Genomic DNA, 18526 nt, shown 5'->3' with positions numbered 1-18526 from the left:
ATATGAATAATTTCTGTCATATTCATTGAATGTGTTGTAACTCTGTTACGTTATTTATTCTGATCACATGACATCTATTGCATCTGTCTATCCGGGGAGACTCTCCCATTTTTTGGGGGAGTTTTTCTTGATTCTATGTGAGGTCCTGGGACAGGGATGTTGTATGTGTACAGATTGTAAAGCTCTCTGAGGAAAATTAGAGATTTTGGGCTCGTAACGAATTATCATTACTGTGTTGAGTTTCCCCTCTGCACAATGAAACTGCACTCAAGGTATTTAAGGTACGTAATGGCTTTTGATTGATACCAGCTCTCACAGACAGTCTTGTGGCAGTCACCTCGGTCCTGCTCACCGTTGCCTGCTGCCCCCGCACCCCCCTCACTCCCTTCATACCCCAACTGTGCAATGAGAAAATAAGCTAAAAGGGAAAACTTAGCAGGCCCTGATGGCGGCCCACCACTGGTTTGCACATTACGCATCTGTGTACGAGTCGTTTTCATGCTTTCTATTTACAATAAAACCTCTTTTGAAGTGCTATCTTGAGTTTCACCGCAGTAATGATCCCCTCACTGCAAAAATTTAAATCGAAGTAAGATGAAATATCTTAAATCAAGGCATTATACGCTTGTTTTTTGATTGACAAGATATTTCTTCTTATCAGGCAGTTTTTATTTTAGAGCATTTCACTTGTTTCAAGAAGTCTTGGCAAGTCAAATTTTCCTGTTCTGTTGGCAGATAATTTGTCTTATTTCAAGTAATATTTCCCTCATTTTATTACTTTTTTTTCTTGTTTTTGGAAGCTCAATTTTTGCAGTGTTGTAGGGAAACTAAGCTGTGTATTTAAGTACCAATGTATGTTTCCTCTTTGTGTTCCCTTTCATACTTATGCTTATACTGTTGTGTGTGTGCTCTCCTTTTCAGATGGATGGAGGCCTGTCTGGACGAGGAGCTACCGCCCACCACAGAGCTGGAGGAGGGGTTGAGGAATGGTGTCTATCTGGCCAAACTGGGCAACTTCTTCGCCCCAAAAACCGTCTCCCTCAAGAAGATCTACGATCGCGAGCAGACACGCTACAAGGTGAAAACATGCGCAGTAGGATAAAGACTCTCCCAACTGAAAGTCGGATAAAATTACAATTACAATGACAATCACGAAAATAATGATGTATCATTGTTATGATGTGTGTGAGTTGTCGAGTTGCTCACAAAGATGTCAACCATCTCTCCAATATAATGGGACAATGTGACCCGCCCAAAGAAACCCTCAACAGCAAAGTCTCTTTCCAGAAGTCATGATCCACTTCCTTACTCCAGATCATCCACAGACCTCGTTGAGAGCAGTTTTCATAGAGGAGCTACTCTCTTCTTCCTACCAAACTACACCGAGTCAATGAAACTAGACATTAACTTCCTCTTTGACTGAGCTGAGGAACACGTGGCCCACTGCACTGCCATTGCAGCCATCTTCTTGACTAGTAGCATTGTTTTTAAGAGCAGGAAGTGTCAATCAAATGAGAGTTTGTACACTGTACCAAAAGTGTTTTGAAGCCAGAAGGTGACTTTGTTTTGGAAAAAGAGTGCTTTTGTTTGGCCGCAAAACGCCTTTCTGCCTTTTTGTGGTGCTCTAAAACAACATTTTAATCTCCATTATTTTTGGTCTGTGGGGGAACTGTGAGACATTTGTAGTTCCAGAAACTGCCAAACATCCTCAATGACTTCCTCTAAGTCCAGTGTTTAACTTTGTGTCGTGACCTGGTTGGATGAACGGGACCTGAGTTCATAGCTTTTGAATCTGAGTTTGTTGCGTCCTGACATTTGGTTTCTCTCTTCCAGGCCACCGGTCTCCATTTCAGACACACAGACAATGTCATCCAGTGGCTCAACGCCATGTCCGAGAAGGGGCTACCAAAGGTGAACACGACATGGGCATAGACCTTTTATTTGATTAAATATCAAGCATTGCTCAGGGTTTGATTTCTTGTCTAGAAATATTTTTCCTTAAGTTTTTCTTTTTTAATTTGTTCAACGATTCAAATAACTTCCAGCCTAAGCCTAATCTAAGTGGTTCAGGCTCCACTGCCTTGAAGGACCAGCTTAATATTGCTGAATATCATTCAAACACCACAACGTTGACATCCTACCTTCAGGGCATCAAATGGTGGCAGTTAACTTAACTTAATATTTTGGTTCAAGAAGTTCAGGTCTCTGAATCGAGGGAAGGAGAACATGGATTCAGATCATCCCACAACACTAATTCTGATCATAGCGACAATTACCTTAAAAAAACACTTTTTAAATCTGTGTAAAAGGATCTTCATGATTTGGTGAAATTAACTTAACTCAACTGGAGAGGATAAATTATTCATTGTTGGGTGGTTTGTAATGGTCTTTTTAATGACTCTTCCGAATAAAAGAAGTTAACAGTCCCATTATTACAGTAAACGTGTGTTCCTGAGAATTTTCCACCCTCTTAACTGTGTGGAAACTCTGAATACTTGTCATGGAAAGAAAAGAAAGAATATCAGCCCAAACAGTCACAGACTGGCAGCTTTAGTCATTTCACATGATGCCAGGGCGTCTCCATTGTGTGATCTCCCGATCAGCGCTATTAACCCTGAATCACAACTGCACGCATGAAGCCCCTGCTCTAATCGGCTCCATGTCCCCACTTGTGTTTCAGATCTTCTACCCAGAAACCACGGACATCTATGACAGAAAGAACATGCCACGCTGCATCTACTGCATACATGCACTCAGGTACGCTCTGCGTCTCTCTGTCAAGCCATAAGTTTGAAGGTTCACGGAACTCCTCGTTTATTGGAGGGCGAGTGCACAAAGGTCTGAGTGTGTCTGGAGCCTGTGACGTTTTTTTTACGAGGTGAACAGTGCGGTTTTTCAGCCGAAAGGCGTTCTGGTGCACAAGCTGCAGAGCGGTTTGTTTTTAATAGAATGTTGCACCTCGGGTGAAATTGATCCAGGGGCGTTTGGTAATGTTGTGTGTGAGAGTGTGAGTGAGTGTGTTTATATGTATGTATATTTATTTATATATATGTATGCCCTCGCTCGGGGCTGTACGAGTAAACACAAAGCAGTCCCCCCAGAGGCCACAGAGGCACATGAAGCTTTAATTAAAGACCACAGAAGACCATCGACACGACATGCTGGGAACAGATTAATCTTTAAAAAAGTAAATAAAAATAATTCTCCTGCAGAACGTCATCCTACTGGACAGCTGTAATGCAGCATAGTGTGTCAAGAAAAACACATTTCACATAATTTAAGGGATTCAGGTCAAGACACGATGTTTGACTCCTTTATCTTCTTCTTGTTTTCTTTTTCTTTTCATTGTTCTTCCTCTTATTCTTCCTGCTCTTTCTCTTCTCTTTTTCTCTTATTCTTCTTCCCTTTTTATCTTCTTCCTCCTATTTACATTAAGTAAATTGTATTCTTTTAGAGTTAGACAGACCATAACGCAGGGGATGCTTTAGGGTGGGGCTACCAGGTGATTCTAATATCACTTCTGCTTGCTAAAAAACAAAAGTTGAAGAAACAAACAACTACAAACAATTCCAGTGCATGTGTTTTATGATCTGCAGCTTAACAAAGTGACACAAGTGAGAACATGGTGGAGTGTTGAAACATCTGTTTCCTTCTACAACGATGGTGACTGTGGCTCAGTGGTTAGCATGCCCATCAGAGGATCGGTGGTTCGTACCCCGGCTCTGCTAATCCACGTCATTGTGTTCTTGAGCAAGACACTTAACCCCTAATTGCTCCCCGTTGCTGTGTCTACGGTGTATAGAGGAGGTCACTTTGGATAAAAGCGTCAGCTAAATAAAATGTAATGTAAAGACAGGGCTACGCTCTGATGCTCGCTCGTTCTGACCTGTCGGTCTTTGAACCTCTCTTACTCCTCTCTCTTTAGTGCGGTAGTTAGGTTGTGCTGCAGTTATAATATTCATGACAACCCTGCATGGGGTTGTCTTTATGTGTATTTGTTTCTGTACTCTTACTGTTTGCTACCGCCTACACTACCGTGCTCCTTTGTTCATTGTCTCTCCGTCCTCTTTTACAGCCTCTACCTGTTCAAGCTGGGCCTGGCCCCTCAGATCCAAGATCTGTATGGAAAAGTAGACTTCACTGGTAAGCTCGAACACAGGTCCGTGCATCTGTTTTCCTCATTCTGTAACCCCCCCACTAGTTAACCCAATTGTTGACAAAGTTAACATGAAGTTTAAACATTTGTCTGGACCCTGAATGCACCACCTACAGGGGAAGAGGTGAAGGATTTTTTTTTTCCCCCCAGCAGATCACAATGTGGAGGAGCTGCTGGAAATGTGAAATTTATTCGTAATTGTGGGAGCTTTTCCTGTCAGTTGGGTTCCTGCTAGGTTCCGAGTCCCAGAATTGGAAAGCTGATGATCACACATGAGCCAGGAATGGTTTCTCCACCCTCCCTTTCCCGGCCATTGATGTGTTCCTTCTGCCCTGTTTTCTCTCACAGAGGAGGAGATCAACAACATGAAGAGTGAGCTGGAAAAGTACGGGATCCAGATGCCCGCCTTTAGCAAGATTGGTGGCATCCTGGCCAATGAGCTCTCGGTGGATGAAGCTGCATGTGAGAGGGGGAGAGGGGCTGGATCTGGTAGCTGTAGATTATGTAGTTTAATTGATACGTGCATTCATATTTATACTCATTCTATAGGTAATCCTGCCATATTTTTGGAGAATCTTTCAACTCTTTACATAAGAAACCCATTCTGTCCTAATTTAGTGTTTCAGCTTATTGTTGAAAGTCTACAAATAAGACTAAACAAGACATAAATATAGAAACCTATTCATGTGTTAAAGCTGCATTATCTCTCCTGACCACCAGGGGGTGACTCCTCTGGTTGTATAGAAGTCTATATAAATGATTCTACTTCTCTCTTAATTTATTCCCTCAGTAAACATTGTAAACATGAGTTTATGTCTCAATCTCTATTTTCAAGTCTTCTTCAATACAGCATGATGTTCATTTAGTAAATGATGGTCATTTAGAGTCAAACAGACCATAAAGCAGGGGACGCTTTAGGGCGGGACAACAAGGTGATTGTCAGGGCTCTTCAAAACAAAACAAAGGTTACACTCTAACAGACAGGCATGAGAGTAGTATCAATCTTTTCATCCAACTCTCGCCAATAAAGTAGATAAATGAGCCGACCCAAAAATCTTAAACCACTCCTAAATTTCAGCGTTGATTGATTGATACTTAACATCATCTCTCAATAATATAGAAATAAATAATATCTGTGTGCATCTACCGCCTCACCACCTCCTATTCCACCTTCAGTACATGCTGCTGTGATCGCCATCAACGAGGCCATCGACCAGGGCGCACCCGAGGGCACGGTGGCCGCCATGCAGAACCCCAACGCCATGCTAATCCGCCTGGACCCCGTCTCTGCTCGGCAGTACCACGACACGTTGTACCAGGCCAAAGGAAAGAAGGTGGCCAACTCCCGCAAACGGGTACGAAGCTTCTTTTTATATATCCTCAGCGGTCACAGAGGCTGTGCACAGCATCGAGATGGCCAGAGATGATAAACTGTAGCCCTGGGGCAATGTCTTCTTGGAGAGACAGTAAAAATGGCCATATATTTTTAAAAACGGCAGCAAGACATTGTCCACGCTTTTCATTAGAAAATAATCGAACATGCAGCCTGAAGCGAGACAGAATAAAATGCTGAGGCCGACACGAACCACTCGGGCAATAGAAAATAAATCAGCCACGGCGGTAAAGAACGGAGGCTGGATGATGGACGGAGCAGATAATAAAATCACTCCATCCTCTCGACAGATTTGCCAGCAATTCTCTTGCAGTGAAATAGAAATGTAAGATTTATGCCAAAAAAATAAAAGGTTTGTTTTTCTAACAGGCAAAACAAAAAACATTACCGCATAGATGGATGGATAGCTACAGAGAGAGGGACAGATATGTTGCTCTAGCGTCTTGCAAGCGAATATGCGATAATAATGCTGTTTATATTTCAGCCTCATGTCTTGTTTTGCTCCGACAGCAAATGGAGAACGCCGATGCAGAGAGAGATATCTACGACGAGCTCCTCACCCAGGCTGAGATCCAGGGCAACGTCAACCAGGTCAACGGTGAGTAACGTGACGCATGCATGTTTTTACCGTCTTGGTTTCCATGGTGCAGCAGATGAACGCCTCAACTCTTTCTCCTGCAGTGAGCAACGCCTTGAGCGCGGCCGAACAGGCGCTGCTGAGCGGCGACGAGGACAAGTTGTACGAGGCCCTTAAAGCCATGGGGGTTCAGAACCTGCAGGTCCAGAACAAAGGCTGGTACCTCAAGCAGCTGCAGGCCGACCGGGAGAACAAAGACCAGGTAGCGAATCGGTGTGCAAACAAAAGAAAAGTCTGTCTCCTCAGTGTAACTTCATCCCAACCTCTTCCTCGCTAGGCGTCTCCAGGAGAAGCCCTGACCAAGGACGAGCTGCAAAGTGGCGTGGACATGGCCAATGAGATCGCAGAAGGCTACCTGAAGAGTACGCACACACGCTAACGTCCTCGTCCACGTTTCTACGTCTGCAGCTGCTCTTATAATTAAGTGTGTGTGTGTGCGTGCGTGCGTGTGTGTGTGTGTGTGTGTAGTGTTGAAGGCGGTGGAGCGCATCAACAGCGCCGTCAGGGCAGGCGTGCCTGAGAAGACAGTGGTGGAGCTGATGAATCCCGAAGCTCAGCTGCCGGAGGTCTACCCCAATGCTGCAGACCTCTACCAGAGAGAGCTGCTCAGCCTGCAGCAGCAAAGCCCGGAGGTACCCAGACTGACGCGTGGTCATGTGATCTGTTGAGGCAACACTACAGGAGGACTTGGCCTGAAAATTTAAGAACCATATTTTATGTCACAATGTAAATTTGTATAAAACAAGTCATTTGGAGACATCACTCGTCGCTCTGGGAACCATTGATGGGATTTTTTTTTTTAGGGTTGGCAAAGTTTAACATTTTTTACTGATTAATTTCATGATTTTTCTGCGATTAATTGCATTATGCGCCAAATTTAAGAATGAAGTAAAAACTAGTGAACTGCATGCTTTTACTTCAAAGTAATGTTATCAGAACAATAAAACAGGCACTCTATAAAACAAAACAGCAACTTAACATACATACATATATAATATATAAATCTGTTTTCTTTTTTTGTGCTTTTGATGTTTTCAATTCAGTTTTTCTTTTTCAGTAAGAAAAGTCCAGTCTGTGGTGGCTTGAACAAGTGCACTGAACGTCTTCTGATCATACCTCCTCATGTGTGGAAAGTTCTCCCCTTTTGAGAGAAAAGTAAAGACACAGAAATGATACTGACTTAAAGTGCTCTGCCATAGTGTATCAGACAGGGTCGGGAGCTTTGCGCAATTATTTTTTAATTAGGACTTAGAAACTGCAGCGAGGCTCCTATGAGACAACCGCCTGTGAGTGTTTTGTGAGGCGGAGCGGCTCGCGGCAGCACCGCTGCACTTTGAGAACAAAAACTACATCACAATGCATGCTTTCACATCAGGTTCAAGTCGGATCATCAACTCTGCGTGTCGGTGAGGCTACAGAAGCGTGTGCGCACCTACATAAATCGCCTTCAAAGTAAAAGCAGTGTTGTTGTATTGCATTTATGGCGTGCATCTTATTTATTTTTCAGTTTTGATTGATCTCACGCAGGCTGGACTGGGAGAGCCGTTAGACACCCAGGTCTGAACTGATCTTGGAGACTGCGTAGTGATAAAACCCTCCCAATGCAAAAAAAAACGCTGTTAAAGGATTGCTGAGTTAATGCTATGTTAACTTGCCTTTGATTAAACAGAAATGGAAAGGAAAATAATGATTGTTTGCAGACTTTTCCTCTTTGAGGTTTTGGAAAAGTCATGGACATTTATAATACAGCTCTTGTGGTTCAGTGAATATCGTCTGTAAAGAATCTTTAAAGGGAAAGTTGACCCCAGAATAAAGAAACGCATATTTTTCCTTTAGTGTAGCTCTACCGTAAGTTATCAGTCCCGATTGTTTTGGTTAGAGTTGCATAGTGTTGGCTTCAAGCTTTGACATTTTTGATTATTATTTTTCATGTATAAGCTGATGTTTTCTGGTCACGAAAAATGTTTTATGGAAAAATGTTTTGTGGAAATGTTTTATGGAAAAGTGGTGGGAAAAGAGCATGCCATGTTCCCTCTGATTTAACAGAGATTTTGACGCATGAGGCACATTTGCGTTCCGCAGGGGTCGCTGTCCCACCCTGAGCTGCTTGTTGCCGTGGAGATGCTGTCGTCGGTGGTGCTGATGAACCAGGCGATGGATGTCGGAGACCGAGCCGCGCTCTGGAAGCAGCTGTCAAGCGCCGTCACTGGACTCAGTAATGTGGAGGATGATTATGCACAGAGGTGCACCCCACACACACAAACAAACAAACACACACACACAAACAAACAAACAAACAAACAAACAAACAAACAAACAAACATATATATATATTTTCGGGTGGGCACGATAACACGTTCACGCGAGATTAATCTGCCAATCCTTTAACGGCGTTAACTATTTGATCACGCGTTAACTGTATGTTTTTTTTTTTAATGTTCCAGGTACATGGATGAGCTGATGCGGCTCAAGGCCACCGCCAGGGAGGAGGGCTGCGACTTCCTCACGTGGAACGACATCCAGGCCTGCGTGGACCAAGTCAATCTGAGTGTGCAGGAGGAGCACGAACGTAAGAGCCACTTCACGGCTGAAACCACACATTTTAATTTAAAAAGACATTGATTCAAATGATGTCTTCTTTAAATTAAATGTTTTAAAATGTTTACCAGATGACCAAATAGCATGTGTGCTAACTGATGACCTGCCCAGGGTTGCCTGGTTAGCATCTCAAAACAATAATATTTTACCAATACAGTAGAATACAGTAATGGTTTCTGCAGTCGGCTCCATGAAGCCCAGAATACTAGCTTAACTTTGGGAAAGATCCAGAAGTATAACAACATACTTACACATAAAAGTAACGCTGCTGCATTTAACACAGCAACAATGTAGTTGTTGTTCCTGTGGACAAATGTGGTAGTGTTTTCTCGAAATGAAGATGTATTGAGATGCTGTCGATTGGCCACACAGGTCCTGGTCCCGGTCCTGGTCGGCCAACACTCAATGAATGTGGGCCAAAGCGTGAGCTAGTAGTGTTTTAGCCACCAATCATATATATTTACGGAAAACTACGTCTCAATGTATTTCATAAATAAAATAAACATTCCATATACCGGTCTAGGAAGAAGAGGGACAGTTTAGTTTAGTTTTTTTTTTTAGGGGGGTCAATCAACCCTTTGCTAAGCCCCGCCCCCTGCGGCGACTCTGTCAAGCTGTCAGAGCTACGTTAACATGGAGCCCATACTGTCACTGATTGCACTCCCTGAAAAAATGTGAATTTTATGATCAAAGCCTCTCAGGGTGGTAACTGCTCCAACTGTATGTCTGCGTGTGCAGGTATTGCCGCCATTGGACTGATCAATGAGGCCCTAGATGAAGGGGACCCCACGAAGACCCTGTCCATGCTGCAGAATCCCTCAGCCAAGCTCTCGGACGTGGATCCGTCTGTGGCTCAGCACTACCACGATAAACTGCTGGAGGCCCGCAGAGAAAAAGCTCACGTGAGACAAAGAACCAAGATAACTGCATGTTTTATTCTGACGTAGCGAAGACAGGTGTTGAGGTCCTCATCTACAGATATGTTTTGATGAATATTACGTTTCCTCCGCTTTGCGTGTCCCGGTGTAACAGGCCATTGAGTACCCCCAGTCCAGACTATACCTGGAGTTAAAGGGGCATGGGCTAGATTATACCCCGGGTATATTATGGCCAAGGCCAATTTATTCCCCGGAGTATGAATAATATGCTTGCCGTATAATCTAGCTATTTATACCCCTCAAAAGAGATTATACCCCCATGATATCGTGTTCAGTGATATACACAAGAATTACTTAATTTTTCATAATTTTATTGGGGGTTCAGCTTCATCTAAATTAAGTGAGAAAGCTAACTGACTTAAATCTTAAAACTCTAAAACATAGACTTGTATTACTTCAACCAGAAAAACTGAAAACATCTTAGACTTCCTCAAAGATTACTGCATCCTGAAACTTCAACTTCTAATACGAGCAAGTACTCGCTACAATATACATGTTCATAGTTAAACACTGATAACAACATCAAAACATCTACAAAGATGAAAGATTACTACCACACTTCTCATTAGTGTTACATATTAAAATAAAAGCCCATCCCTAAAACATAATTCAATTGTAACATTATGTAATAAAAGTTATAACGCCCTGAAACTTCAACTTCTAAGACTAGCAAGTCTTCGCTACAATATAAATGTGCAAACTTAAACACTGATAACATCATTAAAATGATTGTTTTCAAGATAAAATGCATGTTCTGTTGATGACTGCAGATAGAAGCTTGCTGCGGAGGACCTATAAATTTACACCCTGGGGTATAGTCTGGCCTGGAAGGGTATAGTCTGGCCTAGGCTATTCTACACCCCCGGATATAGTTTGGCCTAAGACAGTTTATCCCCGGGGTATACTCTGGCCTAGACCAAAGTATACCCAGGTTAAATCTGGGTGGGGGTTATTTTAGCCTGTTACACCAGTTCCCTCCTTTTTGTTGATTTGCTTTTTCATGTGTGTCTAGTATTCAGGTGACACCTGGCTACAGTTAGATGCTCCAAAGTAGTAGCAGCAGCACAAACTGAATTGTGGGGTATCCTATTTTTTTTCTGTTAATTCATGACCTCCCAACAAGCAGGTACTTTTTAAATTAATCTCAAGTGAGCTTCATTCCTAGTTAAAAGTGAGGGCCAGTAAGGGTAACCAAAAGCCTGCATTTATTTATTTACAATTCAAGCCAGTAGATTGGGACAATTCCTCCAAATCAATATCCAGAAAATAATATAATAAATAATGTTGATGCTGATTTTGATCACTTGACACAGCCAGCCAGTGCGCATGGGTGCGTTTCTATTTCCTGTTTTTTTTTAAACGAGGCCCCAGGTGGCTGTAAACCAATGTCGGGTGAGATCTCAGACCCGGTGTGGAGCTGCAGCAACATGCAGCTTTGTGTGACTCAGACCTCTGAGTGCCACATGACACGACTAGACTGCTGATGTCATGGTGCGATCACCCTCCCCCCTCTTTCCCACACGCTCCCTTCTTGTCGTCTGCCTCATTGCTCTTTCTTGTCTCTCTCCATCGTTTTGGGGTTGGACACGTGCATCCGTAGACTTTGAATCATTTGCCTGTGATATCTCTCCTCGACTATGGCAAGTTGATGTCACAGGGAGACAACCTTGTTTGGGTCATTTTATTTTTTCCTGTTGTGGGAAAAAAGGTTAGAAGAGGTCGGAGTGCAGGAGTGAAAATCTATACTCATCAAAAACTGGAAACATTTGCTCTCGAGAACAAGCTCTTTAAATAGATCGGTCGTCTGGTTTCATCCTGTGTAAATAAAGATAAAGAAAATCTCTTATCGCGCTGGGACTCCAAAATATTTAGCCGCTGCCCACGCTGTTTTTAATGGCAACAGCCGTCAGCTAAACCCTTGAATGTATCATGCTGGGACACGTCACACTTTCTGAACGGCACACAGAAAATAAAAAATCGCAAGTGTAAAAACAGAAGAGGGAAAAGGAAAAAAAGTATTTTTCTGCCGATGTCACAGGCAAAGGAACCAACAAAGCCGGGCCTTGATGCTTCCATAAAAGGGAAGAAAGCTTGATATTAAATGGGCCAGAGACACACGCACGCACACAAGCGTACACACACACACACACACACACACACACACACACACACACACACACACACACACACACACACACACACTGGTTGGTGGTTTGAAGCGATTAGCTAAAGACACAGGAAGTAGTTATTAGGGCATTGTGTGGACTTCCTGTTGGCTTTCAGAGGTCGAGTTGAAAGACTGCGGAGGAGGGGAACGACCCAAAGATGTAGTGCTGAGGGGTCTCCTGGTCATGTGAAGCCTGAAGAGAAGAGAGTTTAAGGATTTGTTGTCAGATATAAAATACCTCAGTAAATACACTGTTTTCTGAATTTAGTTATTTGGAGGAATTTGATACACAAAAATGACATTAAAAGTTTCCATTTATAGCGACCAACACGGCCCTCGTATCTTTCAAAGAGAAGAGAGGCGAAGAAAACCAACCCCCCCCCCCCCCAAAAGTCACAGAGACTAGTTTCATAACTTGTTTTGTGATATATTTTTTTTTCTTGACAAATTAAAAACATGAATGATTCTCACGGGATTAAGATCACAGACGACCTCCTCGCAACTATTATAACTGATCAGAGATTTGCTTGTGGAACTCGAGTCAGAGAGTCTAGATCCACACAGGAAGTCCCTTCAGGTTACCCCTCACAGTGGACGACTGCACATGCTTTCAGTCAGTTCTCTGCAAAAGGAATGAGCTTATGGGGTTTTCTCGGGATGAAAAAAAGTTTAGACTGTTGAATAAAAAACTACCCAGCAGCCCTCAGCTCTGACTTCCTCTGTTTCCATGATGTGTAACATTTGATAAACTCCACTCTGCTGCTGCTCCCTCGTCTCTGCCTACCACACCCATGTCTCCCACACACGCACACACACACACACACACACACACACACACACACACACACACACACACACACACACACACACACACACACACAAATAACAATTACATCACCAAGTGTAAACTTAATAAACAGGTACAGCTGTTTACTATAAAGACTGAGTTTGAGTCCCCTTTGCATGAAGAAATCTTCCTCCGTGATCGGGTATGAGTCGTACCCGCCCACCTCTTTCTCTCACCCCGAAGCACAACATGGAGGGGCGGGACACTAAAGGAGGCCCAAAACCAAAATGAGTCTAGAAAGCAGCAGCAGCAGCAGCCATGAGCGTGTTATACAGCTGTAGAAGGTGAACACCATCTGGAGGCTGTTTGGTGTCACTGCAGTTCAGAATAATAACGTGTGGACGTCGCATTGAAGTTTTTGGTTTTGGTGTGTGTGTGTCGTGCATGCTTTTTCAGTATTACTGGTCAATTGAGGCACTGTGACTTAATGTTTATTTCCAGCAGGTAGAGGAGCAGTTAAAAGCTTAAATGATGATGTGTGATCGGTGATGTGTCGGCCCTCATTATGAGGCTTTCCTAAAAAATGTTACGACAACTCTAGTCCCTTTGCTCTTAGCATGTCATGATTTGGTTGAAATGGTCAGGTGAAGTGGTTTACAATTTAATCAAATAGTTGTCAACTATCAAAATTACATTTTTGTTTGATAATTGATGAATTAATTGTTTTAAATCTTAAAAGAAGCATCTCAAATGTGAATATTATCTTGTTTCTTTACTCTACCGTGACAGTTAAACTCAATATATTTGAATTTTGGGCGTCGTCCTTGGCTTTGAGGAAACATTTTTCACCATTTTCTGTCATTTTATAGACCAAACAAATAATCAATTGTTTAAAATAATTGTTACAGCTGTAATTTTGAGTTGATATTCTCTACTAGTTCTTTGCGTTATTTTGTTTTATGAGTTAAAATGAATTATGGGGAGAAAAAAAACTTTAGGTTTTAGGCTACAGTATTTAGAGGGACTGGCAACACAACTCTTAACATGTGGGTGCGTGCGTGCGTGTGTGTGCGTGTACGTATGTGTGTGCATGCGTGTGTGTTTTCTGATCATATGGTCCGTGCCCTTCCAGGAGACCCAGGACCCGTCTGCTGTGCTGTGGCTGGACGAGATCCAGGACTCCGTTCTGAGGGCCAACCGGGATACCCAGGAGGCCTTACAGTGTAACTCTCATTTCACTTTATTGGACATATTTTATACGTAATAGATTTTAGAACAATTGTCACCCTGCTTTTAATCTACCGTTGTCTGGATGTTAGAAGCAGGACAGTGCTGAGGTCTTTTTTTCTTTTTTTCACAGTCTCACAGTCCATTCAGGCCATCAACCAGGCGGTGGACAGCGGCGAACCGGCCCAGACTTTGGTCGCTCTGAGGAACCCCGGGGCCGGGTTGTACGGTGTCACCTCGGAGTGCGCCCAGACCTACCAGAACGACCTGTCCAAGATCAAGGACGAGAAGAAGACCGAGGGTGAGTGGAGGCATCTGCGACGGATGAAGTGTTTTCACCTTTATTGTAAATGCTTCCAGAAAAGTGGCAAAAGCCTGATAATTTCTATCTATCTAATCATAATCTTCTTTTTTTTTAATGTATCTTTTCAGTTTTCAAATTGAGAGTGTGTGATGTTTAGAAGTGAGGTGCTGTGGACGCATTTTAGACAGTTAAAATAATTGGATCAATTTAAGTGAACGCTATATTTAGAATATTTTCCCCTCTTTCTGACAGGGAAACTGAAGCTGTTATTAACGTAAGCTTAATCCGGCGTTAACTATCTGATCATGCGTTAACTGCATGTTTTTTTTTGTTGCATTTTTTATTTATTTTTTTTGCATTGCAACAGGCTTATCGCTTTTAAATTTCTTCAAACGGTGTAGTTCAGACCTGGGTGTCTTACGGCTCTCCCATTCCTGCCGGCGTGAGGTCAATCAAACATGAAAAATAAACAAGATGCACACTATGAATGCAATACTACGGCACTGCTTTTACTTTTAAGGCGATTTCCTCACAGACTGACGTCAAAGCACGTATTGTTATGTAGCTTCTGTTCTCAACGAGCCACGCTGCTCCCGAGAGCCGCTTCACCTAAAAAAAAAAAGCGCTCACATGCGGGCAGTCTACCGGCAAGCTCCGCGTCTAGTTTGAAAGTTAATCGCGCATGCGCAAAGCTCCTGACTCCGCAGTCTGATTCACTATAGCAGAGCACTTAAATTTAAAGTGCTCTGCCATAGTGGATCCAGAAGTGATTTAAAGTTTAAATCAGTATCACTTCTGGATTTTTACTCTTCTCTTAAAGAGTAGAACTTTCCTCACATCACAAGATGTTCAGTGCACTTGTTCAAGCCAACACAGACTGAACTCGTCTTACTGAGGGAGAAAAACTGAACTGGAAACATGAAAAGTACTTATTGCTTTTGTATAAAGTTAATCAATTGCTGGTTTTTAACATCTTTAAGGTAAGCAACAGACTGAACATAGACCAATGAAGGAGTGGCTTGTCCCTCACAGGGACCTTACTACCGAACAGTACCTGTTCAGAAAAAAAAAAAAAGAATTATAAACTATATATTCATGTATGTTAACTTGCTGTTGCTCCAGAAGGATGTTATATTGTTCTGGTAACATTACTTTAAAAATAAAAGTGTGCAATAAACTAGTTTTTACTTCATTATTTAATTTGGCACATATTGCGATATATTGCAAAAAGATTATGCAATTTATTAGTTAATTTTTTTCAACTTTGCCCATCCCTAGTTTTTTTGTGACTCCGGTGAATCAAAACTAAACATTTAAAACACCAAAGTCACACAATAACACAAACAAACTAATTAGTGAGGCTGCAGTACACCAGAAGCGTATGTGTACTCTGAGGTAAAAATCCTGGTTTTCATCAATGGAGTGTGGTTGCTTTGAAAAGAAGCAGAACAGCTTGAGTTCCCCGTCAGGTGGCCGGTGAAAATATTCTAAATGAAGCATACAATTTAACATTAACTTTCGAAAGCGAATTTTTTGGCCCACGCTGTGGCTTCGCCTCCTCCACCTGTGTTATGTGTTGCTGCTCATCCAGGTGATAATGGCGGCGAGTGGGTGAAACACTGGGTGAAGGGAGGACACAACTACTACTACAACCTGCAGAGCCAGGAGGGCACCTGGGTGGAGCCGGAGGGCTTCCTTCAGAACAACACCCAGCTCAACAAGGAGGACATCCAGGTGGGTCACGATGCGCAGCCGGAACTTCTTTTTAATTATTTTTTTACGTCGGATTTAACTGGTTTTGTTCTCGCGTCAGTCGGTGGTCTCCGGAGTGACCACGGCCTACAACCGGGAGCAGCTGTGGCTGGCCAACGAGTCCCTCATCGCAAAGCTGCAGGCCCGGTGCCGAGGCTTCCTGGTGAGGAACGGCCAGAAGGAGCGGATGAACTTCCTGACCTCACAGGACCCGGCTGTCACCTGTATACAGGTGAGGTGCACCTGCACACGAGGACCATGGAAACCACAATGCACTGCTTTCAGGACTCGCCCTGATCGGCTCTTTATCCTCAGGCGCACTGGAAAGGCCATAAGCAGAGGAAGAAGTTCAAGGAAAGGAAGCAGTATCTGGAGGACCACAGCGACGAGGCCGTCAAGGTGAAGCTATTAATATGATCAGATAGATATATTATTATTATGAGATTATCAAGAACCATTAGAGGTTTTCCAGGCATGTCCGACTGGGAAGAGGCCCCGGGGAAGACCCAGGACACGCTGGAGGGATTATATCTCCTGGCTGGCCTGGAAACGTCTCGGGGTCCCCCAGAACGAGCTGGAAAATGTTGCGGGTGAGAGGGAAGCCTGGGTCGGTCTGCTGGGTGTGCTGCCACCGCGACCCGACCCCGGATAAATCGGCGGAAAATGGATGGATAGATGGATTATCATTATGATAAACCTTTTTACTTTTCAATAGCATTGACAATATTCCTAGTTTCTGTTAGATCTTGGTTCTTAGATTTAGTTTTATTTATTTTACTTAGATATTTTTCTTTTTTGATTTACCTTAATCTCATTGCTCTTTAATTCTATTTTTAACAAGTGTCAGTATTACTTAATTTGTTATTTAAACCTTTATTTAACCAGGAAAGTCCCATTGAGATTAAAAAATCTCTTTTTCGAGGGAGACCTGGCCAAGACAGGCAGCAGCATAAAAAACACATAGTTACAGACAGAAAACGTAGAACAAGACAAGTTAAAACAGTTAATTTAGGAAACATTTACATTTTAGGGAACCTGCCTCTATTTCTTTCATTCTAGATTTAAAAGCGGTCAGTGGTAACAGTTCCTTAAGCTGCAACATATTCCATGTTGAGGGGCAGAGTACACAAAGGCCCTTTTTCCCATTTCCGTTCCGGCATACGGGACGGTGAGCATAAAAACATCATGAGAACGCAAAGAGTGTTGTCCGACACTTCTCTGCATGATGAAAATACACAGGTAGTTTGGTAGCAAGCCAAGAATTGCCTTATAAATAAAAGTGTACCAATGGCTGAGCCTCTGGGTGGCCAAAGCAGGCCATCCCACCTGAGAGTAAAATTTACAGTGGTGAGTCTATATATATATAAAAGATCACCGTAGTCCAACACAGGCAAAAAAATAGCAGTAACTAATCACTGTTTTAAAATCTTTGAAAAGCACAGCTTATTTTGAAAATAAAAACCCAGTTTTAACCTCAACTTTTTCACTAGGTACTGTACATATGGCTGAAAAGTGAGGGAGTCATCAATCAGGATCCCCAGATTTTTATAAGAGTCAACAACCACTATTTAATTGCCTTTAAGAGTGACCAACGAAGGGATATTCTGTGGTCTACTCCGACTGTTTGAAAATGGCATAAGTTTTGTCTAATTTGTGTTTAGAACACGTTTCAGTTGAAAAAGGGTATTTTGAACAACATTAAAAGCATTTTTGCAGAAGATCAATTGCCTGCACAAGAGTTGATAAACAGCAATATATCACAGTGTCATCAGCATAGAAGTGACAGTTAGCGGCCACCACATTTTGGCACAGAATATTTATATAAATAGTAAATAAAAGTGGACCCAATACAGATCCTTGTGGCACACCTTTACAGACAGTAGCAGTATCAGGATTAACCTTCATATCTGATGCACTGAAACCTATTCTCAAGATAGCTCGTGAACAAAACGACTACTTGCTCCGGGGGCCCCGAGTTGAGGAACCTCAGCCTTAAAGCATCATGGTCAACTGTGTCAAATGCTTTGGACAGATCAATGAACAATGACGCACAATGTTGCTTCTTGTCAAGAGCAACACAAATGTCATTTACCACTTTCAGTGCAGCTGTAATAGTGCTGTGTTTTTTCCTAAAGCCGGACTGGTGTGTTAATAAAATGGCATTGGTGTACAAGAAGTCCTTTAGCTTTTTGCTCACAAGTGTTTCTAGAATTTTAGAAAGTTAAAATAGCTAGTAGTTAAAATAGCTGGGTCACCACATTTAAAAAGTGGGAGAACAAAAGCAGATTTCCATATCATTGGCAATTCATTATTTTTCATTATCAGATTAAAAAGATATGTATGTGGCTCTGCAACAAAATCAGCAGCTAGTTTTGAAATGTAAGAATCAATACAATCAGGCTCTGAGGGTTTCCTATGATCCAAGCTTTTTAGGGCTTTATGGACTTCCTGCACAGGAAAAGGGGAAACATTAAAAGGCTGATCAGTATAAACTGGAACATTAGTACAAAGATTCACAGACCTTGGACCACAAGAGTCAAACAGTGCCCCAGAAGATATGAAATGAG

The 18526-nt window shown here is 42.5% G+C and overlaps 1 protein-coding gene across 1 annotated transcript in view; it reads left to right on the top strand.

Annotated features, from left to right (window-relative positions):
• Window positions 1–18526, top strand: part of iqgap1 (IQ motif containing GTPase activating protein 1) — a 68274-nt gene that overhangs the window by 22586 nt on the left and 27162 nt on the right. The window contains exons 4-21 of the mRNA XM_068578514.1: window positions 922–1078; window positions 1834–1911; window positions 2681–2757; window positions 4076–4143; window positions 4505–4618; window positions 5333–5511; window positions 6060–6147; window positions 6231–6388; window positions 6464–6548; window positions 6655–6818; window positions 8269–8429; window positions 8631–8755; window positions 9523–9686; window positions 13809–13899; window positions 14037–14204; window positions 15799–15941; window positions 16021–16191; window positions 16275–16358. Coding sequence (XP_068434615.1) covers window positions 922–1078; window positions 1834–1911; window positions 2681–2757; window positions 4076–4143; window positions 4505–4618; window positions 5333–5511; window positions 6060–6147; window positions 6231–6388; window positions 6464–6548; window positions 6655–6818; window positions 8269–8429; window positions 8631–8755; window positions 9523–9686; window positions 13809–13899; window positions 14037–14204; window positions 15799–15941; window positions 16021–16191; window positions 16275–16358 — 2275 coding nt within the window. The remainder of the gene's footprint in view (window positions 1–921; window positions 1079–1833; window positions 1912–2680; window positions 2758–4075; window positions 4144–4504; window positions 4619–5332; window positions 5512–6059; window positions 6148–6230; window positions 6389–6463; window positions 6549–6654; window positions 6819–8268; window positions 8430–8630; window positions 8756–9522; window positions 9687–13808; window positions 13900–14036; window positions 14205–15798; window positions 15942–16020; window positions 16192–16274; window positions 16359–18526) is intronic.

The sequence above is a fragment of the Clinocottus analis genome, unplaced genomic scaffold (assembly GCF_023055335.1).
Source record: "Clinocottus analis isolate CAN_PGR_092001 unplaced genomic scaffold, fCliAna1.0.p SCAF_1, whole genome shotgun sequence".
Lineage (NCBI taxonomy): Eukaryota > Metazoa > Chordata > Actinopteri > Perciformes > Cottidae > Clinocottus > Clinocottus analis.
Note: the sequence above shows the minus strand (reverse complement) of the source record. Positions and strands in the feature narration are given on the sequence as shown.